Consider the following 22,696-nt stretch of genomic DNA (forward strand, 5'->3'; position numbering starts at 1 on the left):
CTTTTCCCCAGTTGGACCCTCTATTCCTGGTCTCATGGGCTACATCAACACCTGCAGTCTCTATTTTTGCTCAGGGATACTCACGCAGAGGATCTGGGCCATCACGTCCCTCCAATACCTACCCTGATCCTGGGGGCACTGGTGCGTTCCTCCCCAGCTGCAGGTGCATCCTAGGTAAATCATGCTTTGCATATTGCTCATCCAGAGTCAACAAGCTGCTTTCACCGGTGTCATCTCTTCTCTCCAGTCCCTCGGCTGCCTCTGCTTCCTGGGCCTCTTGCAGCAGGCTTCTTGATGCATGAGGGCTCTCTTGGCTTCACGAGGCCCTGAGAGTGCTCAGGATCGAGCCCGCTGTCCTGAGCCAAGGCTGCTGGGTGCGCTGGCTGCCACGTGACTCTCTCGGGGGCGGGCGAGGGGGTTGGCGCTACCTGCTGAACCTGTACAGCGACACCGGGTCACGCCCTATTGAGTCACACAGCTCCAACCTGCCTGGCGAGGAGCTCCTTTGCACCTTGCCCATAGCTCGGTCGCCTGGCTCTGCTAAAGTCTTGCCGTCGCCTCCCCTGCACACCTGCTCCCCTGCTGCTTCCAAATCGGCCTTCTTGGCAGGGAAGAATTTTTCCCTTCACCTTCCTGGTTGATCAGCTGGTGCAGAAACCACTCCCAAGCCCTCCTGCCAGCCACCCACCCTGGCTGGGCAGGAACCAGGCCAAGACTGAAAGCCGGACCCCGCACCGGAGGGGACCAGGCGCAGCCGTGAGCCATGGGAGCGCCGGAGGAAGACTATAACTTTGTCTTCAAGGGTGAGTTTGTTCTCTGCACCCCGTCCACCCCCTTGCCTTTATCCTGGAGGATTCAGGGCCGGGTTGGATGTTCATCCCCCTGCAAACTCTGCTTTTAAGGGGGTGGAATTTAGGGGGCGCAGAAATTTTGGAGGGATGGGATTTGGGGGGTGGTAGGCAGGGTGGTGGTGGGGGTGTTGCTGGCAGAGCAAAGAGTGGGAAGGAGCAGGTATCCAGACAAGGAGTGGAGAGGACCCTGCACCATCAGGAGTCTAGACACGAGGGGGGGGGGCCAAATCCTACCCCCAGACTGAGCGCAAGCCCCATGGAGATACCAGGTATCGGGACCAGCAAAGCTCATTTGCTGTGCTCCACCAACTTGTCCCTGCTAAGCATCCTAGGCACAGAGCAGCAGACAGCTCAGGGGTGCAGAGATGCAGTGGAGCAGGAGGTGCTTCCCCACCCGGGGTAGCAGGTGGGGGTCACAGCTTGGGTGGCTTCTGGTAGGATACTGCTGGCCACCAGCAAGACTTATGGTGTCCATGGCAGTCACCTGGGTCCACAGGCAAGACACGGGGGATTCCTACTCTTGGGTGGTGACATGCCAACAGGTGCCACTGAATGGTGCTACTGCCTCTCCCACCCCCCTTCCTGGCTGATGGCACGAGGCAGGGCAGCACCAGGGAATGGGCATTAAGTGGCAGGATGGAGAGACACCGATGCAGGGAGACACAGATGCTTCAGGGTTCACCTAGGCAGAGAGCATGGAGAGGGAGATACCTAGATTTCCCAGCTACTCCCTTCTTTTCTGGCTCCGTATCCAGCCCCTTGCACACCAGGCTTCGATGGCAGTCCAGGCTTTGCCCTACAAACAATAACGCCCAATGCACCAGGCTGTCAGGATCCGGTTCAGCGGGACGCCAGCCCTCCTGGGAACAGCATATTCCAGTCCCGTTGATGTTGCTTTAACAAATAATTGCACTAAATACCACTGCGGTTTTGCGGGCTCTTAAGAACATAAACCCCCCCCCAAAAGGATCTCTGTCACTGGAGGTTTTCAAGTGCAGGCTGGGCAAACATTTGGCTGGGAAGGTTTAGACCAGTGCGGTCTTGCTGGGGGCAGCGGGCTGGAGAGCACCGACTCCCGGGGTCCTTTTCTGTGGTTTTGGAAGCAGTTTATGTCCCTTCTGAGAGACCCATTTGAACCCTTTAAATAAAGGGGGGGAAAACCACCCAGAAAACATCCATGAAAGCATTTCACTTCTTAATGTTTCAAGGAAAAGCTTTGCTGGTTTCCAGCTCGTTAGCTCAGTGTGGATTTCACTGGGGGGAAACTGTCTTAGAAGTGAATCTGAAATGTTTTCTAATCAAAGAAGTTTAAAATATATATATATATATATTTGCATCAAAACTTGCAGCTGACAATGTCCTATTTTGTCAGAAAACAAAACAAAAAGATTTGTCTGAAAACCGAAGCTTCCTAAATTTTATCTGAAAATTTCCCTTTGGGGAGGTTTTTAGACCTTCCCCAAATGAGAAAAAATAGACTGTGGAGGAAGTTAAATATTGTACTGGTGGAGATGTTTCATTGTATGGAAAACCAGATTCCCCTGGAAAAGAGGGTGTGAGGCAGAGCTGTTTAACCCCTGCCTGCCTGGGTGTCAGGGGCCTGTCTACATGTGCACATTAGCTTATTTTAATGCGCATTAAAGCATCACAAAAAACATGCTCTTTACTTAATGTGCATTAAGACAGGCTAATGCACATTTTCCTAGTACTTCCCAATGCAGGTACAAGATTTTATGGGCATTAACTAAAGCATGTTAATGCATGTGTAGATGCTCCCTGTGTAGGTGAGAGAGCAGGGGTCTGATGAGCTGTGACCTCAACAACTCTCCTTAGTAAGCTGCAATATTTTGCTCCTGGTTTGTCTCCCATGGAAGGTGCCGAGTTCAAATCTTCTCTGCAGTCAAACGACATTCAATGGTGTGTTCATGTTTTCAGGCTTACGGCAGCTCCTTGATATGGGTGCTGTCCTGCCCAGCCCAGAGATCGTGTCTGCGGCATGGGGCTTGGGATTGAGAACTGTGAAAGCAGCCAGAAGTGCAGAGAAAAAGGAAGTGGAATGAAACACAGACGATAAACACCCGGCTGCCCAGGGAGGGGGCGGAGGGGAGTCTCAGCGGGCATCTCAAAGTCACTCCGCTTGACTGAGCCAGGGTGTTGGCGGTGGCATCAGAGGCGAAGAATTCAAGGCTTTAGAAATACAGCGGCCTGCCTTGTGCGTGGTTTTATCCCTGACTGTATCACAGCCACTTCTAGGTGCCAGTGCAGGTTCAAAGCAGTTGTTCTCTTGGGGAGCTCATGGCCTGGATAGGCAAAGGGCGGGGAAGGGAAACTGAGGCACAGAGAAGTGAAGCAAGGGTTTGCTCAGGAAGAGGTGAGAGTAAAACCGAGGTGTCCTGAGCTACTTGTTGGTCCCTGCTGCCTCTATACTGAATGTTTTTTCACTCAGCTGTGTGTCCTAAGCCCTATACTGCCAAGCATGAAGAGGATTCTCCCAGCTCCTGCTGACAGGGTCCTGTTAGGAACATGGGGTGAGGAGTCTGTCCCAGAAAAGGCCTCTTGGCTCTTTAACACCCTGTTCGCACTGCCAGATGGTGCAGGGAACTGTGTGTTTGCCCAGGCCTGGTGCACGTGTCCATGCCTGCGTGCTGCAGTGATACCACGGGCACAATCAGGGCGCAGGCCAGCTCGTCTGAGCTGGGCTTTCCGGGGTAAGGAGGGGGCCAGTGGCTAGAAAGTGGAAGCAGCTCTGAGCTGGTTTTGGATGGAGGAACAGTGTCTGTGGCTCTGCTCGCCTGGGCCAGGGGCTGTCTCAAGGCTGGGGGTTGCCTTGGCCCCTGTACTGTGCATGTGCATGGTTTCCCGTGCACCAAAAACTGCTCTTTTAATTGCTGGGCCGTGCCTGGGCTATAAATAAAAGCAATAAATCAAGCCTGAGGGACACCTGGCAGGTCTGAGACGGGAGGAGCGGGACAGGCTGTATTCAGGGGTCTGGACTGAGAGGTGACATACCAGGTTCTTCTCCTTGCTCTGCCACTGATGTCCAGAGTGACCTTGGGAGCACACTTTAGCCCCAGACCCTCAGAGGTGTGTGGGGGCAGCTAGTTCTCACGGGGAGCTGGAATTGGTGGCAGTTTGACCCCTTCTGAGCACCTGGGGCCTGCATCTCTCTAACGCAGGGGGAAAACCAGCCCTTGCAGTGTGCTGTGGGGCAGAAATCCCATGAAAGAGCACAAAGTGCATCCTGATGGCTCGGTGTAGAGGACCTCAGCTTGACAGGCATCCACAGAGCCATTCCTCTCTCCATCCCAGGGGGTCCCAGGCTGAGCCAGGAGGAGACACTGCCTGGAAAGCAGCATCCAAAGCTCTTCTTGTCCTGACAGCCCATTGTGTTTGCACCCAGCTGCCACACTGCCAAGTTAAAAGGGTGTCACAGGACAAAAGGGACCCTGAAAGCCAAGCAAAAACTTGTGGCAAACTTTTCCAAGGATCATTGTGGGGTGTGAGGCAGAAGCAACAGTCCCAAGCAGGAAAAAAGCTACCCCCACTCCATATTTTGAGTCTGACTTCAAAAATCATAAGCTAGAAAAGTGATGAGTGGTGGGCTCTGATTCGTCTCTGGGATCCACTCACTCCAGTTTCTCTGTATGTTTTAAAGCTCCCCATCAAATGGCAGCAGCGAGTTTCATGCCATCACTTGCTGGCAGTTGTGGGACCCCCCTAAATATAACAAGGCTTGAAATGAAATCGTGGAGTCGGCTGAAGGGTGGCTCCGCTCGTCTGCATTCGGTTCCCCACAGATCCATGGCGGAGCAACTCACCCTGCACTCACGCTCTCTCTCTCATGCACTTGGTTCTTTCTTTCACGGTTGGTTTCCTTAATCCCGTGATTCACCACCTCTCTAGACTGGAGGCACCTCTGGATAGACTCAAGAAGCCCCCTGGAAAGTGCTACTTTTTTTTTTTGCAGACCAAATGAATACCAGAGCAGTTTTTCTTTTGCAAAGAACTCAGAAAATCTGTAGCTCTGGACTCCTATTTCCTGTATCAGGGTTTGTCCTGCAAATCACGGTTGCACACATAGAGCATGGCCCCCTGGAAAAAATCTCCAGGCACCCCAGAGTGCTGTGGCCCCTGGTTGAGAACTGCTGCCTTGGAGCTGGGAGATGAACCCAGGTGTCCTGCTTCCCAGGCCAATGCGCTTGCTGCCAGGCTGTGAAGTCAGTTGTTCTCCCTCTCTCTGCCCTGGTGAATCTCTGAGTGTTTTTAGTAGAACAATTTCACCAGGAGAGAAGAGGCCGTCCTGGAGCACCCTCCAGCCTGCGTTGAGGCCTGGATAGCCTGCTTAGGGCTTGAGTACCACCATGCAATGCAATGCTTAAATCCCCTTGTATATCTAGGTCTGAAGACCTGTGTTGGGCACTGCACAAACAAAGAAGGTCCCTGTCCCACACAGCTCACAGCCAAAATTATATAGAATTAGACAATGACGGTGGGAAGGGCCCTTGGGAAGTTGCACCTAGGCCAACCCCCTGCTCAAAGCAGGACCAACCCCATCAGTCCAGACAAGGCTTTGTCTAGCCAGGTCTTAAAAACCTCCAAGGATGAAGATGCCACCACCTCTCTGGGTAACCTGTTCCAGAACTTTACTACCCTTCTAGTGAGGAAGTTTTTACTAATATCCAAACTAAACCTCCCTTCCTGCAGCTTGAACCCATTGCTCCTTCTGTCATCTGCCACCACTGAGAATAGTCCAGTGCCATCCTTTTTGGAGCCACCCTGCAGAGAGCTGGAGGCTGCTATTAAATCCCCCTCAGTCTTCTCTTCTGCAAACTCAATAAGCCCAGTGCCCTCAGCCTCTCCTCACAAGTCTTGTGCCCCAGTCCCCCAACCATTTCCGTTGCCCTCTGCTGGACTCTCTCCAATGTGTCCACCTCCTTTCTGCAGTGGGGGGCCCAAAGCTGGACACAGGACTCCAGATGTGACCTCCCCAGTGCTAATAGAGGGGAAGAATCACTGCCCTCGATCTACTGGCAACGCTCCTACTAAGCAGCCCACCATCCCCTCCAGAACTGTGTTTCACATGCCCCGTACTGCTGGCAGCACAGGGGGATTCTCCCTCCACTCCCCTTCCGTGCTGATGGAGGTTTCTCCATTGCCTCCCAGTGGTCCTGATCGGAGAGTCAGGTGTGGGGAAGACCAACCTGCTTTCACGCTTCACCCGCAATGAGTTCAGCCACGACAGCCGCACCACTATCGGCGTGGAGTTCTCCACCCGCACTGTCCTGGTGGGCGACGCCATGGTGAAGGCACAGATTTGGGACACGGCTGGGCTGGAGCGCTACCGCGCCATCACCTCAGCGTGAGTGCCCTGGCGGGGAGGGCCCTCGATGTCTCCTCCTAGTGCCTTTGGAGCCAGCACTGCATGGGTCCAATCCCTGACCCAGCCACTCTCCCACTGGCCTAGCAATACTCCCTGATACCCCATTGCCCTGCGCCTCTTCCATGCAAAATAGCCTGGCTGGAAAGCTGGCACTGATGCTGACCAAGGCATAGGCATTCATGGCCATGGGACTCTGCATGCATCCCTCCCTGAACCCAAGGAGCAGCTCTGATGCATGCCAGCAGTAGTAGGTTGTTACCCATTGCTGCTCAGCCACTGCTGGGGCGGGAGACGTGCTGCAGGGCCCGGTTCAAGCACTGTGGGGCTGTCCCAAGCTCTGGGTTGGGTCCCATGGTGAGGCTGCCTGCTCTCGGCAGGTATTACCGGGGCGCGGTGGGCGCCTTGGTGGTATTCGACATCACCAAGCACCAGACATATGACGAGGTGGAGCGGTGGCTGAAGGAGCTCTATGACCACGCTGAAGCCACCATCATCGTCATGCTTGTGGGCAACAAAACCGACCTCGCCCAGGCTCGAGAGGTGCCAACCGAGGAGGCCAAGATGTTTGCAGGTACACAGACTCACTCCCTAACCCCCTGCAGCTCAGCTGGCTTGGCTACCTGGCCCCATGGCCTGGAATTGAGGGTCTTGAGCTCCCAAAATTATCATCTTGCATACAACACACACCTCTTCCCCACCCACCCCCCCAAAAAAACACCCGCTGGAAATTGGAAGGTGCTTTACATGTGGGAAATGCAGATGCCCCAAGGGGACTGTGCGGGGGGCTCTGTGCTAAGGGGTCCGTGCTGCCCCCAGCATAGGCCCAGGCACCTCGTGAGTCTCCTGTTGTTGCAGAGAACAACGGGCTGCTCTTCGTCGAGACCTCAGCGCTGGACTGCACCAACGTGGAGCAGGCCTTTGAGACCGTGCTACGGGGTGCGTAGGACATTGGGGGCACTGGGGAGGGTGCAGTCCTCCCCCATTATAGACCTGGTTGCAGGGGAAAGAGCTGATTGCCTAAGCCTAGCTGTCAATCACTTAGAGAGTGGGGAAGGGGAGGGGTTTCCCCTTGCTTGCAAAGCATTCTGGGTAGGGCAGCCCTATATAAGCCCCCTGGCTGCTTTCTGCCTTCAGAGTGGGGCTGGGGGTGTAAAGAGATGGGGGGTATGAACCTCTTTTATACCCCGTGGCGCTGCCCTGGAGAGGGGTAGCAGGGCTCAGGGCTGGTATTACGCCCTTGGAGATGACGGGGGTCGGCTGTGCTCACTGAGACGGTGCCTGGCTGCCCCCGGCGGGTGGGTTTCTGTTTGCCCCAGGGCCAGGGGTCATTTCACAGCACTTCTGCCCCCGCAGAGATCTTCAACAAGGTGCAGAAGCAGAAGCAGAAGAGCGCCCCGGACAATGCTGTTACGCTGTCCCCCGAGAGCACCGCCAGCACTGCCCAGTCCCCTGCACCGGCCCAGCGTTCCTGCTGCCTCAACCTTTGAGCCTGGCACGGGAAGGGGGCCAGGAGCCCACCCCGCTGCCCTGCAGCCTGGCCCTGCTTCTGCCAGCGTGGGGCTCCGGGCTGGCCCCAGACTCACCCTGCTCGGAGCCTGCCCTGCGGGGTCCAGGCGGATGCAGGAATTCCCGTCGCTCCTGGATGTGGTCCTAGCCTGCTGGAAGCCTCCGTGTTCCCAATTCCCTTTGGAAGGCAGCTGGGGCATGGATCCCGTGGGGGGGTGCTGCCGTGGTCCGTGCAATACAGGTGCAAGCATTAAACTGTTTTCAAGAGGCAGGTTTGCTTTGCCTTTATTCCCACCTGCCAATGGTGGGTCGACCCCCTTGGGCTCTGCCATCCCTGCCCTCCTTGGGGGTGAGCAGTGGGGTATGTGCACAGTCCTCCTAGCATAGATGTGTGCCCCAGCAGTGTAGTCAGTGCCCCCCCACCATACTCAGACCCAGGCTCACAAGTCCAACTCTACCCACACTGCCTGGGACCTTCCTTTGCCTTCCCCCTAATGCACTGGCCATGGATGGAGGCAGGACATTGCCTGGGGCAGCTGATGGTCCTGCTGATCCTTCCAAGCCTGGCTGGGTGGGGTCCATCTCAGGGTCAAACTAACCCCCCCCCCCCCCCAGGTTTGGGGGCAGGAAGGACTTTCTCCCCCATGTCAGACTGGCATGGGGGGGTCCCCCTCCTGGGATCGTAGGTTAAACCAACACATTTCCAGCTGCACGTAAATCTGCAGGGGATGTAAAGACCCCACTTGCAGTTTACAAAGGGCAAAGAAATGGCAGCAGGGCCTGTTACATCAGGATGCTGCTGTTTCCCTGCCTCAGTTTCTCCTCCAGACAAGGGCTGGGTCTCTATAGGCAAGTACAGGGATCAGGCAGTGGTGGAGCTGGGGCATGGGTGTCTGGGAAGACAAGGTGCTATGACAGTGGGGTTTGCTGGGAGGTCTCTCCCAGCCTGGGATGAGCAGAAAGGGCCAAACACTGAGTCATACCCCAAGTGAGCTGCACCCGGTTTGGCCGCACAAAGCAACAGGGGGTTGATATGGGGGTATCTTGGCCTGGGTCAGGAGGGAGAGGTCCCAATCCTGGCTCCAGAACAGCCTGGGGCAGGTTGGCTGGATCCAAACGCAGCTGGGTGTTGTATGCCTGCAGGCACCTACGGGGCTGCTTGGAGCTGTGGCACACAGCCTAGCTGGAGCAGAGCTTCCCAGTGCTTTGCCTGAGCTAGAGGAGAATCCCCATGAGATGCTAGCAGTGGAGGGGACAAGACATGTGGATGAGTCATCCAGCACAATAATCAGATTGCTGTGCGCATAGTCACATGAAACCCTACCAGCCAAGCCCAGCCGTGTGGCCCACACCCCACCCACAACGCTTAAAGGGCCTAGCAGACAGCAGGCAGATTGAACAAGCTGCTCGATGAAGCGGAGAGCTGGGACATCCCATCAAACCCTTTAGGGGAAACACGGTCCCTTTAAGAACCCCATACAAGCTCCACCCCGCATACCTGTGCCAGGTGAGCCCTTTGGCAGGTGATGGACAGCTCTGCCAGCCAATCTGTCTAAGACAGGAAGTGCCAGGCACCAATGGGAAACGTGCCAGAGCCCTGCCCCAGCACTTGGGGGCGGGGGTTGGACCTAGAGGTGTCCAGGAAATCCCAGAGCAGTGAGCTCACCTGGGACAGGTGTCTGGGTGCAGTGCGGAGGGCGGACGGCAGCACTGGGCAAGATGCGGGGCAAGGATGATGAGTACGACTACCTCTTCAAAAGTGAGTCCTGCCCAGCCCAACCCGACCTAGATGGTGGGCGCTTTGCTCTGGGCTTGTATGGTGCCAAGCGCGCTGGGCCCTGCTCCCAGTGGACATTGAGAGGGTTGCCCTGCATCTGGGGGCCTGGCTGGAGGGCTGCTGATGGTGGGGTTACAAAGGCCTTTTTTGAGCCCAGCTTTGATGCTGACTGGGGGTAAATGGGAAGGGGCTGATTGCTGCTGGGGCTGTAGAGGCCCCTGCTAGCCAGGCATCGAGGTGTGCCAAGAGCTGTATGGATGTCTCTCTGCCCCAGCAGCTCCTTGTGAAGGTGCATGCATGGGTCCTCCGTGCCAGCAGCTGGACACAGGCAACCTTGTAGCTCCTGCTCCCTTTCACACTGCAGCCTGAATCGGGGGAGGCTGGGTCCTGACCCCCCCAAGCCCTCCTCACGGTTCCCCATGGTACAGACATGGTGTAGGGGAGCGGGGAGGGGTGGGTATTTGTTCTTGTGGCTTTAATACAACAAGTGTCTGGGGTGGGAAAGGGGTAAGGAGTCTAGCAGGGTGGGAGGCAGGCAAAAGGCCCCATGGCAGAGCGCTGCTGAGTTGGTTTCTCTTTCTCCCGTTCCCCTGATCCCTTTGCCCGCCCCTGCCCTATCCCTGAGGCGTTGTGGGGTTTCTCCCGGACGTGAGCAATCCTGAAAGGGGAAGTGATGCCACCTGTGGCACAGGTATCCATGTTGGGATGGGGGCACATGGCCGATGCACGGCCCGGTGAGGCAGGACGCCTGGGTTCTGCTCCTGGCTCTGTTTGTAGCTGGCATCATCTCAAGTGAGGCAGCTCTGTGCCTCAGTTTCCCTTTATGCACCTGGCTATGAGGCTGGTTTCCCGTGTGGCTTGCAAAGAAGGTGCTGAGCTTTGTGACGGGCTCTAAGATCAGCAGGGATGGGCAGTGGTGGGGGGGGGAGGTGTCCTTCGCTTCCTACTGCCCCTCAGGGAGCACCCCGGGGTGGTTTCTTCCATGCCAAGTGTGTGTGTTAAATGTCCTCTTCCACATCCCTGCAAAAACACCCACGTCTTTGCTCCCTCCTGCACCTGTTCCACTGTGTGTCATAAGCCCCATACTGCTGTCAGTGCCTGGGGATTCTCTGCCTGCTCGGGCTGGCTGGGGCCCGTGTACATTGGTGCAGGCAGGTCAAGGGAGGGGACAAGATGGGTGGAAAACTTTGCCGAGCCAGGGCGGGGATGAAGTCACTGGTGACTCACCTTCCCTTTCAGGCACTTCCCTGCCAACAGCCCTGGTGAGTCCAGCTTCCCAGTGCAGCCCGCGGCCCCTGGGAAACCGGTCTGTGCTGCGGTGCTGCTCTGGGAGCCGGCGTGGCCTGAACCCCAGCATCCCTGTGCCGCATGGGCCTCTTTCCACCCAAGCAAAAATGCCGCCAGGCCAGCTGGGCTGCCCTGTGGCCCGCAGTCAAGGGCAGGTGGGGACTCCCCACTTCCATCTGCCCTCCTGAGCCAGCATGGGGCCGTGACTGTCCTCACTGCTGGCATTGGCAAACGCGGGCATCCCCTTGCTGCAGAGAGGCCTGGAGGGAATTGTGACCTACTTCTGTGCTGGGTCTGGTGGGACTCGAACCCAGGATCGCTGAGCTCCTCACAGGAGGAAACTCCCAGCCTTTCTCATCTCTCTTTCTCTTGGCACATCTTGGAGTGGGAGGGGGTGTTCCCCACTTTGGGATGGGAGTGCAAATCTTTAATTGTCACAGTCCCTATACTGCAAACATCAAGTGGTGATTCTCCTTCCAATCAGGCACTGGGGCCTTGATTTCAGTGGCAGGAGGATCTGAGCTGTAAAGCCCCAGCGTAGCTGGTCCCTGACACCCTCTGGGTGCCTTTAGACTATTTTCCAGGCTGCCAAACCCCTGGTCTTCCTATTAGAAGCTGCTACAGCCTGGCCCTGACCTCAGCCCTCCTGACTTCACAGGCCCTGGCAAAGCAATTTAATTGATGTTTGCAATTGTCCCTGCCCTAGAAAGGGAAAACTGAGGCAGAAGCCTTGCTGCACTGTGGGTATTGGTGCTGGGATAAGACCTCCCCTGCTCACGGACAGCTTAAGATTTGCTTCCTCTCTCCGGCCAAACCGCTTCCAGTTGCCCCTGCCCTTTTTGGGTGGCACGAGGGTCTCTGCTCCTGGGGTTTGTGAGCACAGCCCAACCAGTAGCATAGAGACCAGACCTCTTGGACCTGTCTCTCTCTGCCTTGTCCAAACTGGGGTTTCTTCCTCTGGCACAAATAGGAGGTTAGTCCCCAGCGAGACTCCCTTTAACCCTGGGGGGAGACGAACAAGAAGGCTCAGAGCTGAAAGCCAAGCACACGGTGGGTGGTATTGCCTCCCTGCAGCATCCAGCTGGCCTGGCTGAGGCAGGGGGCATTGCGGAAGGGGCCCTGGGATGCTCTGAGCTGCCTCTCAGCAGGTTAGATTGTGGGATACCTGCATACCTCCAGGGTCTGATGAGCCTGATTGGTGCCTGAGAAATGGGGGTCCCTGGTGAGGATAAGACGGTGGGTGCTGTGGGGTGCTGCAGATGGAGGCAGCAGGCTCTGGGAATCTCTCCGGATCACACAAGGCAGCATTGCAGCTGGAGGAGAGAACTTGCCCCTCTCCTTTCCCATGCCTCAGTTTCCCCCTGGTCGCTTTGGGGCAGGCCACAGCCTCCCACCTACATGTGCAGCTTCCTCAGTGCCGTGGGAGCTTGTGCTGATGGCAGGATGGGGGTGGCTGGACTGCAGGATCCCATCGCCACAAATACAGAGCAGCTCCACCAGCCATGCAGCAATCCCGAGCTGTCATCTGCTTAGCCCGCATTCACAAGGCAATGCGGCCTTGTGGTGACAGTGATCCTCGGACAGCAGGGTGGGGGGAAATGGCTGCTTTCCCATCACACTTGCTGATGGGCAGCTGGGGCCACAATGTTACCTGTCTCCTGGGCATGAATGAGGAGCAGCTGAGCCCAGATGTGAGACTGTCCAGCCCCCGGTGCCTCCGTTCCCCTCCACCCCCAGCCTCAGCCTCACAGCTCCATCCATGCCTGGCTCCTTGTTGGAAGATTGGGGGTGGTTCCCACATCTAATCCTTGCCCGGAGCCACCAGCCATGCAGGCAGCTACTAACCCACACTTGTCCTGTCCCCCGCAGTTGTGCTGATAGGGGACTCGGGCGTGGGGAAGAGCAACCTTCTCTCACGCTTCACCCGCAACGAGTTCAACCTGGAGAGCAAGAGCACCATTGGCGTGGAGTTCGCCACCCGCAGCATCACGGTGGACAGCAAGACCGTTAAGGCACAAATCTGGGACACGGCTGGGCAGGAGCGGTACCGGGCCATCACTTCAGCGTGAGTCAGGCTCTGCCCAGGGCTGCGATGCAGCTGATTCTGGGGTGGGGAACAGCATGGTGAATGGGCTGCACTGGCTGCTTCAGGGAGAAGCCTGTGTGCATGGGGAGGGGGAAACTGAGGCATGCCGGGGGCTTTGCACTGACTCAATGGCAGAGGACCCAGGAATCCTGCCCACAATCACCCCCTCCCTGCACCCCGTGCTAGGAACAAAACCCAGGAGTTCGGGCACCCAGGTCCTTTGTGCTAACCACTAGACCCCTGCTTCCTTCCCAGAGCTAGGACTAGAAACCAGGAGTCCTGGCTCCCCCCTGGCCCTGCCTCTTCCCTGGGCAGCCTGTGACCCTCTCCCCTCCGCTTTGCAGGTATTACCGGGGGGCGGTGGGCGCGCTGCTGGTCTACGACATTGCCAAGTACCTGACATATGAGGACGCGGAGCGGTGGCTGCGGGAGCTGCAGGACCATGCCGACGCCAACATCGTCATCATGCTGGTGGGCAACAAGAGCGACCTGCGGCATCTCCGTGCCGTGCCCACTGATGAGGCCAAGAGCTTTGCAGGTCCGTGTCCCCGACCCTCTGCCTCGCTGCACCCTGGCATCCCCCTCCTACCTGGGAACCTAGAGGGGGGCATCTGTGTAGCTACCTTCTGGGTAGCAAGGGAATAGCCCTACCATGTGTCATGGGCCCTGTATAGCAGGTGGAGGTTCTCTTCCAGCTCCAGGCAGTGGGCACAGGGGGGTCAGGCTGTCCCAGGGGTGACCGGTGGGGAGTGGGTGGGATAATGGGAGCAGGAGGCATGCATCCATCTGTCTGTCTGACTCCTGCCCCCGTCTTGTGCTTCGCACAGAGAAGAACGGCCTGTCCTTCATCGAGACGTCGGCCCTGGACTCCACCAATGTGGAGACGGCCTTCCACAACGTCCTCACAGGTGAGTCCATGAGGCCAGAACTGGGCAACCTGCCCCTGCCTCCCTTCTCTCTTTGGGCTCTTTGCAGGGGAGATGGAGGGGGCTGTGGCCAGGGGTCTCCAAAGATGGGGGAGGCTGGAGCTTGGTGGGCTGGGGTCCAAGCCAGCTCTACACCCAGGGAAAGGCAGTTGAGTGGTTAGCACCTGGGAGGCAGGATGCCTGGGGTTCTCTTAGACTCGCTGCCTTTCTGTGCCTCAGTTTCCCCAGCTCTGACTAAGTCATAGTTATTGGAAGAGGGGCTCTGCTGCGTGTGCCCCTCTGCCAAACCCAACCCGGGACCAGCATGAGTTGCTGGCTTTGCAGAGGGGGCAGGGCTGGGGGCTTCCCCCTCGACCTCACTGCCTTCACCCTGCAGAGATCTACCGCATCGTGTCTCAGAAGCAGATGGCCGGACAGTCGGAGCTGGAGCTGGGGCCCAGCACCACCATTGAGCCCATCCACATGCTGCCCACCCACCAAGAGGGCAAGCAGACACCTTGCTGCCAGAACATCTGAGCCCACTGGGGTTGGGACAGCAAGGGGGGGCAGCCTGGACCCCCAGCCCTGCCCCGGGCATGGTGAGGAGGCCACAGCTTGTGTGCCGTTCCCTTCTTCCAGTGTCCTGGCTCCTGCCCTCCTCCTGCCCCGTGCATCTCTGTATTTACTAGAGGCCCTAGGGAAATGCAACCATGCTCTTTTTCCCAGAAGATGCTTTCCTCTTCCTTGCTGCTAGGGTCATGTTTTTGTAGGTCCTACACAAAATGGGGGGGGGCAGGAGACACTCCTCCTCCCTTTGTTGGGCTTCCAAGCCCCTTCTGGCCAGAGCCCAGCATAGAGCAGCTGATGGGTGAGGCCTGGTGCACCCCAACCCTGAGGGGATGGGGTGGGCTGGGGGGTGCCCTTGGCTGGAGTCTGCACCTGCTAGAGCTGGGTTGCAGCTTCCTTCATTGGACCCACCTGGTGGGCTGAGCCCTGTGCACTTTTTACACTTGCTCCTGGGCTAGAGGCTGGCTTGATCCCAGCACGGCATGGCCGAGAATAGAAATGGGCACCCTCGCCAGGAGCTGATCACCACTGGGGCAAGGTGCGGGGGGCAGGGGACTCCGTTTTGGGGTGTCCCTGGAGATCGATTTTTCAGCACGCTGCAGAGGATGCCTCCAGGGCCAGGTCTTGGCCCCCTGCCAGGGTCTGACCCCCTGATGGAGCCAACAACTTATCCTGGGATAGAAGCAGACATGTCTCTTATGTCAGGACATGTTGCTTCCTACCCCCACTCCCTCCTACACCTTGTGCTGCTGGGTGTCGTGCTGATGTCAGAAGTTTGTTCATGATCAAATAAAGGATTTTGCTCCTTCCCTTGCTGCCCCTTCTCTGCACTGGGTTGGGAGTAGGGGGACACCCCAGTTTGTTTAGTCTGAACTCTGGGAACTTCAGTATTGAGGACACAAGCCGTGGGGAAGGAGCTTGCAGCTGGTGGCAGTAGCAAGCTGTTATCCTCTCTGTGGAGAGGCATAAGGGGGTTGCAGGAAGGAACAAGGCAGGGCACGCGTAAGGGCAGGCCCTTGCTGGAAAGATCTGGGGGATGGTGTCAGATGGGCAATCCAGAGCGGAGAGTCTCTCCCACATCATGTGACTCCAGCAGCTGGGGCTTGCAGTAAGTGGAGATGCCCGCCGGTCCCTGATGACAGCAGCTCTGCAAAGCGAGTCCCTTGCAAAGCTCTGACCCCTGGGCCCAGGTTGGCAGCACGCTGGGCTTCTTCACCCTAGGACCAGCTCCTGGGGTGCAAGCAGAAACGTCCCTTCTCCACCCCAAACTCTGCTAAGGCAGTGATTTTGCAGGGTACTGGAGTCGTCGTACCTGCTGGATGCCACTAGATGGTACCAGTCACTGCAATTAGGGGGAGCCCGTGTGCATGGGCACCCAAAGTGGCTTCAAATGAGTCAGACCTCCAGAGCGCCCTAGCTCCAGCGTGTCCAGGCAGCTTCACTACTCCCTTCACCCTCCAGTACGGTGCCAGGGGAGGTCCTCAGATGGCACAGGCGGGCTCCTGAATGGTTGCACAGCATGGCACAGACATGCACCCCAGAGGCAGCCGCATTTCAGCTGAGGGCCATGCCCAGTTCTGCACAGAACTGCGGGATGGTACTGGACTGTGTGCTGAGCCAGCTTGCAAAAACACAACCTTCTTCTTGCCGCCATCTGCCTGTGCTGCCATCCAGTGCCAAGTGGTGACGTCGCCCCAGCCACCAACGGCTTGGTCCATTGGCAGTGCCAGGCCAGGGACAGCGAGGAGGGCAATGTGATCGTGATCCATCCTGGCCAGTGACTCATCCGGGCTGGGGAGAAGCTGCTGGAACAGGTGGGTGCAACACGGGCATCTTGCTGGGCAGGGGCTGGGTGCTAGGCAGGGGTGAGCTTATTACCCTTGAAAATGCAAAGCTGATGGAAGGTTGTAGCCTCCCACCCCTTCTATCCCAGCCTCCCCCTCTTCCTTTAGGGGTCTCAGCCCCTAGGATCCTAATGCGCTGAGGCCTCGTCTGCCTGGCAGTGCTCGGGACTGTGTTAATCTGAATTAGCTCATGAAACAGCATTAAACCTCTGTGCGGGTGTTCTTATTTGGGGCAAAGGCTGCTGTTGCATGGAAGTGACATATCTGCTGCTATCCCGGGGTAGTCTGCTCAGTGCAAAACCCACTGTTCCTTGCTATAACTTGCTCCTATGGCCCAGGAGTGCTGCCTGCTCCAGATCCTGGAGTAATTCACATCCGTGTACAACACTGAGGGGCAAGTGTGTTGTTTGTCTGTGCCCCAACACGGCAAGTAGAGTCACAAGCCTTTAACAGAATCAAAGAAAATGAGGGTGGGAAGGGACCTCAGGAGGTCACATCTAGTCCCACCCCCTGCTCAAAGCAGGACCAGCCCCAACTACATCATCCCAGACAGGGCTTTGTCTACCTGGGCCTTAAAAACCTCCAAGGATGGAGACTCCACCACCTCTCTGGGGAACCTGTTCCAGGGCTTCACCATCTTCCTAGTGAGTTTTTCCTACTAACCTTGACTTCCCTTGCTGCAACTGGAGCCCATTGCTCCTTGTCCTGCCATCTGCCCCCACTGAGAACACTCCAGCTCCATCCTCTTTGCAACCAGCCTGCAAGGAGTTAAAGGCTGCTATTAAATTCCCCCTCATCTTCTCTTCTGCAGACTAAATAAGCCCAGTGCCCTCAGCCTCTCCTCACAAGTCAAGTCTCCCAGCCCCCAACCATTTTTGTTGTCATGTGCTGGACTCTCTCCAGTGTGTCCACATCCTTTCTGTAATGGGGGGCCCAAAACTGGACACAAGACTCCATTTGTGGCCTCCCCAGTGCAGAATAGAGGGAAATAATCACTGTTCTCCATCTGCTGGCAATGCTCCTACCAATGCAGCCCAGGATGCCGTTAGCTTTCTTGGCAACAAGGACACGCTGCTGGCTCCTCCTTATAGTTCTCCAACCCCAAAGTGGAGATAGGTGTCCCTGGGAGAGAATGAAGACAAGACGCCAGGTTTCTTAAGTAATAATACTTTAATAAAATTAAGTTCTTAATGTAATTTAGCACATTTAATACATTAACCCCTTCCCTTCTTTGTTTTCTACAAGTTGTGCAACATCATTATTTTAATTATTTTTTTTTTGTTTAACTTTATTTTAACTTTTTTTTCCTTCTCCCCTTTTACTATATGCCTCAAAACTCAGACGAGCCTAACTCTACTTCTATGTTCAGTTCTCTCTCAGGCTTTATTATTTTATTTTATTTTATTTTTATTCCTTTCTTTTGCCGGAGAGATTAAATACCTGGATGGAACACGTGATCTGCTTCCAATAGCATCAATCCCAACTCTAGGTTTCCTATGATGGGAAAAAAAAATAAAGACCCCCCCCCCCCATTATAAAAAATCCCCAAAACCATATAACAAGGAATGGACTTTCAATAGAGTGCCCCCACAGTCAGTGAATCAAGGCAAATGCTAAGGTATTTTTGTGGGTGGTTGGCTGGTTTATTTATAGAGCTTTGTGGGTTTTTTTTGTAGACCGGGTGACTCGGGAAGTCTTGTAGCACCCAGGTACGTGGGAAAACAAAACCCCAATGTATGCAGCACTTTGAATGCTGATGAGAGAATGCAAAGGTCATTAAGGAAAACCCATGAAAGGCTCAAGGGGTCCTGGGGACATGGGGGGGCTGGGCCATGCACCGAGCCAAAGGTTCGGTTTGCTCTGGCTGAGAATCGCCCTGGGGATGGGATGAATCTGGTCCCTATCTGCTTGGCAGACCCGCAGCGAACTGAAGTTGCTGATCTCTGCGAGTGACTCCAAATTCATTGAGAAAGAAGCTACTGGTTTCCAGGTGCACGGATGGACAAGGACTCCGACGCATTGCCAACAGAGAGGTTCCTGATTCTCACTGATGTGATGCCAGATTTTTGGCAACGGGCCGGGTGAGGGTTAAACAGCCCTGTCACCGTTGAAGGGGGTTAGGAGCCTGGCCTGGCAACCCTTGAGCCTTTTGTGGGTGTGCTTCACATCACTCTGAATCCAGCAGCAAATCCCCTATGAGGAGCAGGACTTGAAGCTGGATCCTGTTTCTGTTGAAAAGCAGGTCAGTTGTACAAATAATAATAGTATTCACAAAACAAAACAAAAAGTGCTGGTCATTTTATAGGAGCCGTTGGCAGTAACCGGGACCCCTCTCCAGCTCAGCTTGTGAAAGCCGTGGAGAGACCCAGCTGAGCAAAGCTCCAGGAAGCTAAAAGGAGCCGACCGGTGTCACTGCCACGTTTCCCTGCAAGTTTATTCCAAGAGTCCAGACGAGACAGAGAAACCACCCGTGCTCTCAGTTCCCTAGTGTGGTGCCAGTGGGGCAACTCTGAATTGGACCCCGGGGGAACTCCGCAGTGAGCGGAACTGGAGTGACTCTGGATTGACCTTGCTGCTGAGATCAGCCGGGAGATTCTGGCTCGATCCAGGTGTGAATCCCCCCCCGGACCCATTTCAGGTGCCACCAGCCTCACCCAGCGGAGGTCAATACCAATCCCTCCCTGCCCCGACTTTAGTGGAGCGGCATCAATAGAAGTGGTCCCAAGTGCCAACCAGGCCAAACTGAGAGCAGAATCAGCCCCCGGCACGCTACCGTGGAAATACAGCCCCTGCCTCGGCTCCTCGAACCGCTCTTGGAAGAATGAACCCACGGGGGAGCCGGCCCTCTTGGCACGGCACCCCACGGGCATGTGGCTGTGGCCTCAGCAGTGCCAGGAGAGGGGGTCTCCCCTGACCAGGATACAAATGAAGATAAAGTGCATCTGATCTCCAGTCCCGGGCATCACTGTCTCGCGTCAATCACTGACTGTTCAAGTATTCGCAACAAAACTGAGGTAAAATAAAACTGAAAGAGCCAACGGCCTTGCACGGCCCCCCTCCTTCCAGGAGGGACTGGCAAAAGAAATGATCACCCTTTGCTCTCCAAAAGCTGCCAGGAAATCCAAGTCCACCTTAGCAGGCAGGGCCTGATGCTGCTGCCCCACACCTGGGTGCTGGGGGCTGCCTCTGGCATTGCATGCCACGGTATGGACAAGCAGGATGGAGGCCTCTGCTGATTCAGTGCTGCTGGCAGAAGCCCACCCCAGAAGCAGCTGCATTTTGGGGGTGAAGGGGTGGCGGCTGAAAACCACTCGGGACCTTTGCGGGTACTACCGCAAGGCAGGTCCAAAATGGATTACAAGCTCGCTCCAAAAGCCCTGTGCGGGTTGGAAAGGACGTGGTGCTGGTTTGGTGGTTCAAGAAGGGAGTGGCGGCCAGCGCTGCCCTGAAATATCGGGACATGGCTGGCTTGAAGCGTGGCAGGCACCTTCATGCCAGCCCCCCCATGCCTATCAGGGCTCTGTTCCTATAGATTAGGGGATCCCAGAGCACCCAGCCCTGATGCGGGGGAGGGGAGGGGGGAGGTGTTGAGGCTGCTCTAGCAGCCTGCCACAGATGTCAGTTGTGGCTCTGCCACCCCAGTGGTGCCACGTCCCCCCAGCCTGGCTGGACCCTGCCCCATTCTTCCTGCCTGACAAGCATAGGATGAGCCCACAGCCACGGGACCCAGCCACGCAGGACGTGTCACCCCCTCTTTGCAAGGGCAGCTGCTCTTTGGAAGCAAATTGGATCAGATGGGGGGACGGGTGCATGGGGAGACAAGCTCAACTTCTAGATAAGCACCCCCCTGTAGTCCTGCATTAGAGTCTTCAAGAGAAACCGTGACCCCCGTGGGGCTGCAGAATCGGGGCCTGATCCGGGGCTGAGCATCGTGCACAACGATGCCCTTGCTCTGCCATCCCGGGGGGGCACTGGCAGGAGGGGCTCAGAGGGCCCAATTCTGACTGGGCCGTCCACTCCAGCACCCCCAAAATGCCCTGCCAGGGCACAGAGACCCTCCACGGAGGTCAAAAAGCACCACCGCGCCTTTCCCTGCCAGCCTCTTCCTTGCAGATCTGTCTCATTTGCTGGCCTCCCGACCTACATCCCCAGCACCCGCCGGGCACGGGGCCCTTCCAAAACCGTTAGTGCTTTGAGAAGTTCAAAAAGAAACAACAACAACAAAAATATACAGAATAATCCTAAGAGCACGAGAAACACAACACCCCTGCGCTAGTCACCTTGAACCCTTTGTTCTCTGAAATCTCCACTTCTGCCATCCCAGCCCAAGCTTGGAGTTCAGAATAAGGCAAAAAAATCAGGGTCTAACGTTCTTTCGTGGTGTGTCTGGTGGAAAAGCCGATTCTTTTCTTACTAAAAAAGCAACATAAAAAACCCAAAACGTATCTCTTTAAAAAAATACATATTATTAGATCCCATTCTTTTATTTTATTTTATTTTCTCCCCCGCTATAAAAATAACTTCAGGACTTTGATTGACAAGAAGGAACCTGATGATGGTTAGGAGTTTTGTTAGGCTTTTTTTTTTTGTTTGTTTCAGAAAATAGTACCGCAAAAGAAAAAAAAAAAAAGAAAACTGGATGGGATTTGTGTGGGGAAGTGAAAACAACAACTGACCGTGTTTTACAAGGTTTGCGTTTACATTCTGCTCTGTCTGGGATCACTTAGATCTACTATAGATTAAACAATATGGATAGCATCTACTATTTGAGCTAGCTTCTTTTTATTTTTTCTTTTACTCTTTTTCTCTAGGATTATATGAAATACATTTGAAAAGTTTATTATTATTATTATTATTATTATTAATATTATTTTAAACTTTTTTTAATACCCATTAACTCAACTTCTTTATTTTTTTTCCTTTTTTTTTGGTTAAAAAACAAACAAACAAACAAGATTTCTAGGGGGGGTTTCCCCTCCCCCCCAATGCTTCTGGGGAAGGCAATGGAATAAAAGCCGCCTCTGCCTTTAGGATGCTGTGATAAGCCCCGGGGCTGGGTTTTCAGCACGGATGTGAACAAGCCCACTTAAGAGGGACAAGGGTGCCTGACAGTCCAGCAAAGCTGCTGAGCACGTGATTAAAGCTAAGCACATGCTGAAGTGCCTTCCTTAGCAGGCGTGGGCTTTGCAATTGAAAAGAGCTATGGGGACGGACATGCTCCTAGCTCGGGGATCTCCTATTTTTGCGAGAGGCAAGGATTTCTTAGGGCGACCTCTTTTATCAAACCAACTGCTCATTGGCATAGAGTTAGACAAGCTTTTGAATGCAAGGCATTCTTCACCACGCCGAGCGCGAGGTGCTGTATGCTGGCATCTGTAAAAGCAGAGGCTGGGCTGTATTCGGTACACCTTCTCCCCACCCTTCTAGCTTCGTTGCATCGTGTTATACCCAAGAAGGCTGCTTTTGGGGCCCCCCCCCATCCTGCAAAAAGACTCCAGGCTGGGAGGGTTGTGGCGAGAGGGTTTGAGAGATAGGATCTGGTTCTGACCCAGAGCCCACGGGGCTTTGGAGTAGGCTGGTTGTGGTCCTCAGCAGAGCAAAAGCAGAGAGGTTAGAGATTGGGAAAGGACCTGAAATTCTCCTTTTTTAGAAGAGAAGTGGGATCCTATAGGGTTTCCTATGTGATAATGGCTCAACCCCCCTCTGGCTTTGCTGGGACAGGGCTGGGCTGGGACAGGTGCAAAGAGGAGCGAGAGGAGGGGAGAACAGCGGGGCAGGGAACAGCCTCGCATCTGCCTTGGGACAATCCCCAGCCTCCTCCCAGGCCCGCAGAAGACTCTGAGGCCCGAACAAAACTCCAGCAGCCTCAACACAGCCTCAGCCACCCAATGCCAAGAAGCCTTGAACAAAGCCCTACAAAACCCCACCGGACTTAAGAACATGCCTAAATGAATTTGGGTCTTAACTAAGGGCAGGTGTGAATCCTATAGAGGAACATGCTTAAGATTAAGCACGTGCTTAAGTGCCTTCCAGTTTTCCTGGACTAGGGGAGAGGCAAATTTGCTCCGGACTTAGCAGAGATGCAGGGATCAAAGACTCGGGCACAGTTTTAACCACATCTATGGCCTTACGGACCCACAGACTGGTTGCAGCACAGGGTCTTTAACTGACAGCAGGGGGGATTTGTGATTCTTAGTGGGTTTTTCTTTTCTTTTTTTTCCCCTTGTCTTCTGGCTTTTAAATCTTTTGTCTTTCAATCCATACACTTTTGTGTGGTCATGCTGGATCTCTGGGAAGGGCTATTTGCACTGTAACTATCAACTTTTACATACACGCACGCACACACAGGAAAGAAAAAGAAACATATATTAAAAACACTTTTTAAGCAATACTCTGGATACAAATGTATTTTTTTAACCTACATATATTCTAAACTTCTAAACTTTTAAGGATCACTTTATCATAAAATAAAATATCCTTTTTTTTTCTTATA

At 55.0% G+C, this 22,696-nt stretch overlaps 2 protein-coding genes across 3 annotated transcripts; both read left to right on the forward strand.

Moving 5' to 3' along the window:
* The first annotated feature begins 464 nt into the window (after positions 1 to 464).
* On the forward strand, positions 465 to 8,004 carry RAB25 (RAB25, member RAS oncogene family). The gene is made up of 5 exons (XM_006266472.3): positions 465 to 803; positions 6,015 to 6,210; positions 6,609 to 6,802; positions 7,087 to 7,167; positions 7,585 to 8,004. The coding sequence occupies exons 1-5, from the start codon at positions 764 to 766 to the stop codon at positions 7,716 to 7,718; spliced, it is 645 nt and encodes a 214-aa protein (XP_006266534.1). The 5' UTR covers positions 465 to 763; the 3' UTR covers positions 7,719 to 8,004.
* Positions 8,005 to 9,335: 1,331 nt separating this feature from the next.
* LOC102576372 (ras-related protein Rab-11A) lies at positions 9,336 to 22,502 on the forward strand. 2 transcript variants are annotated; one of them, XM_059717979.1, is made up of 5 exons: positions 9,336 to 9,496; positions 12,671 to 12,866; positions 13,232 to 13,425; positions 13,715 to 13,795; positions 16,034 to 22,502. In XM_059717979.1, the coding sequence occupies exons 1-5, from the start codon at positions 9,457 to 9,459 to the stop codon at positions 16,138 to 16,140; spliced, it is 618 nt and encodes a 205-aa protein (XP_059573962.1). In that variant the 5' UTR covers positions 9,336 to 9,456; the 3' UTR covers positions 16,141 to 22,502. The 2 variants fall into 2 exon arrangements, with proteins under 2 accessions (XP_059573962.1, XP_006266533.1); XM_006266471.3 differs by lacking the exon at positions 16,034 to 22,502 and adding an exon at positions 14,190 to 15,168 and having other exon boundaries at positions 9,340 to 9,496.
* Positions 22,503 to 22,696: the final 194 nt, after the last annotated feature.

This window comes from Alligator mississippiensis, chromosome 15 (assembly GCF_030867095.1).
Source record: "Alligator mississippiensis isolate rAllMis1 chromosome 15, rAllMis1, whole genome shotgun sequence".
In the NCBI taxonomy this organism is placed as follows: Eukaryota; Metazoa; Chordata; order Crocodylia; family Alligatoridae; genus Alligator; species Alligator mississippiensis.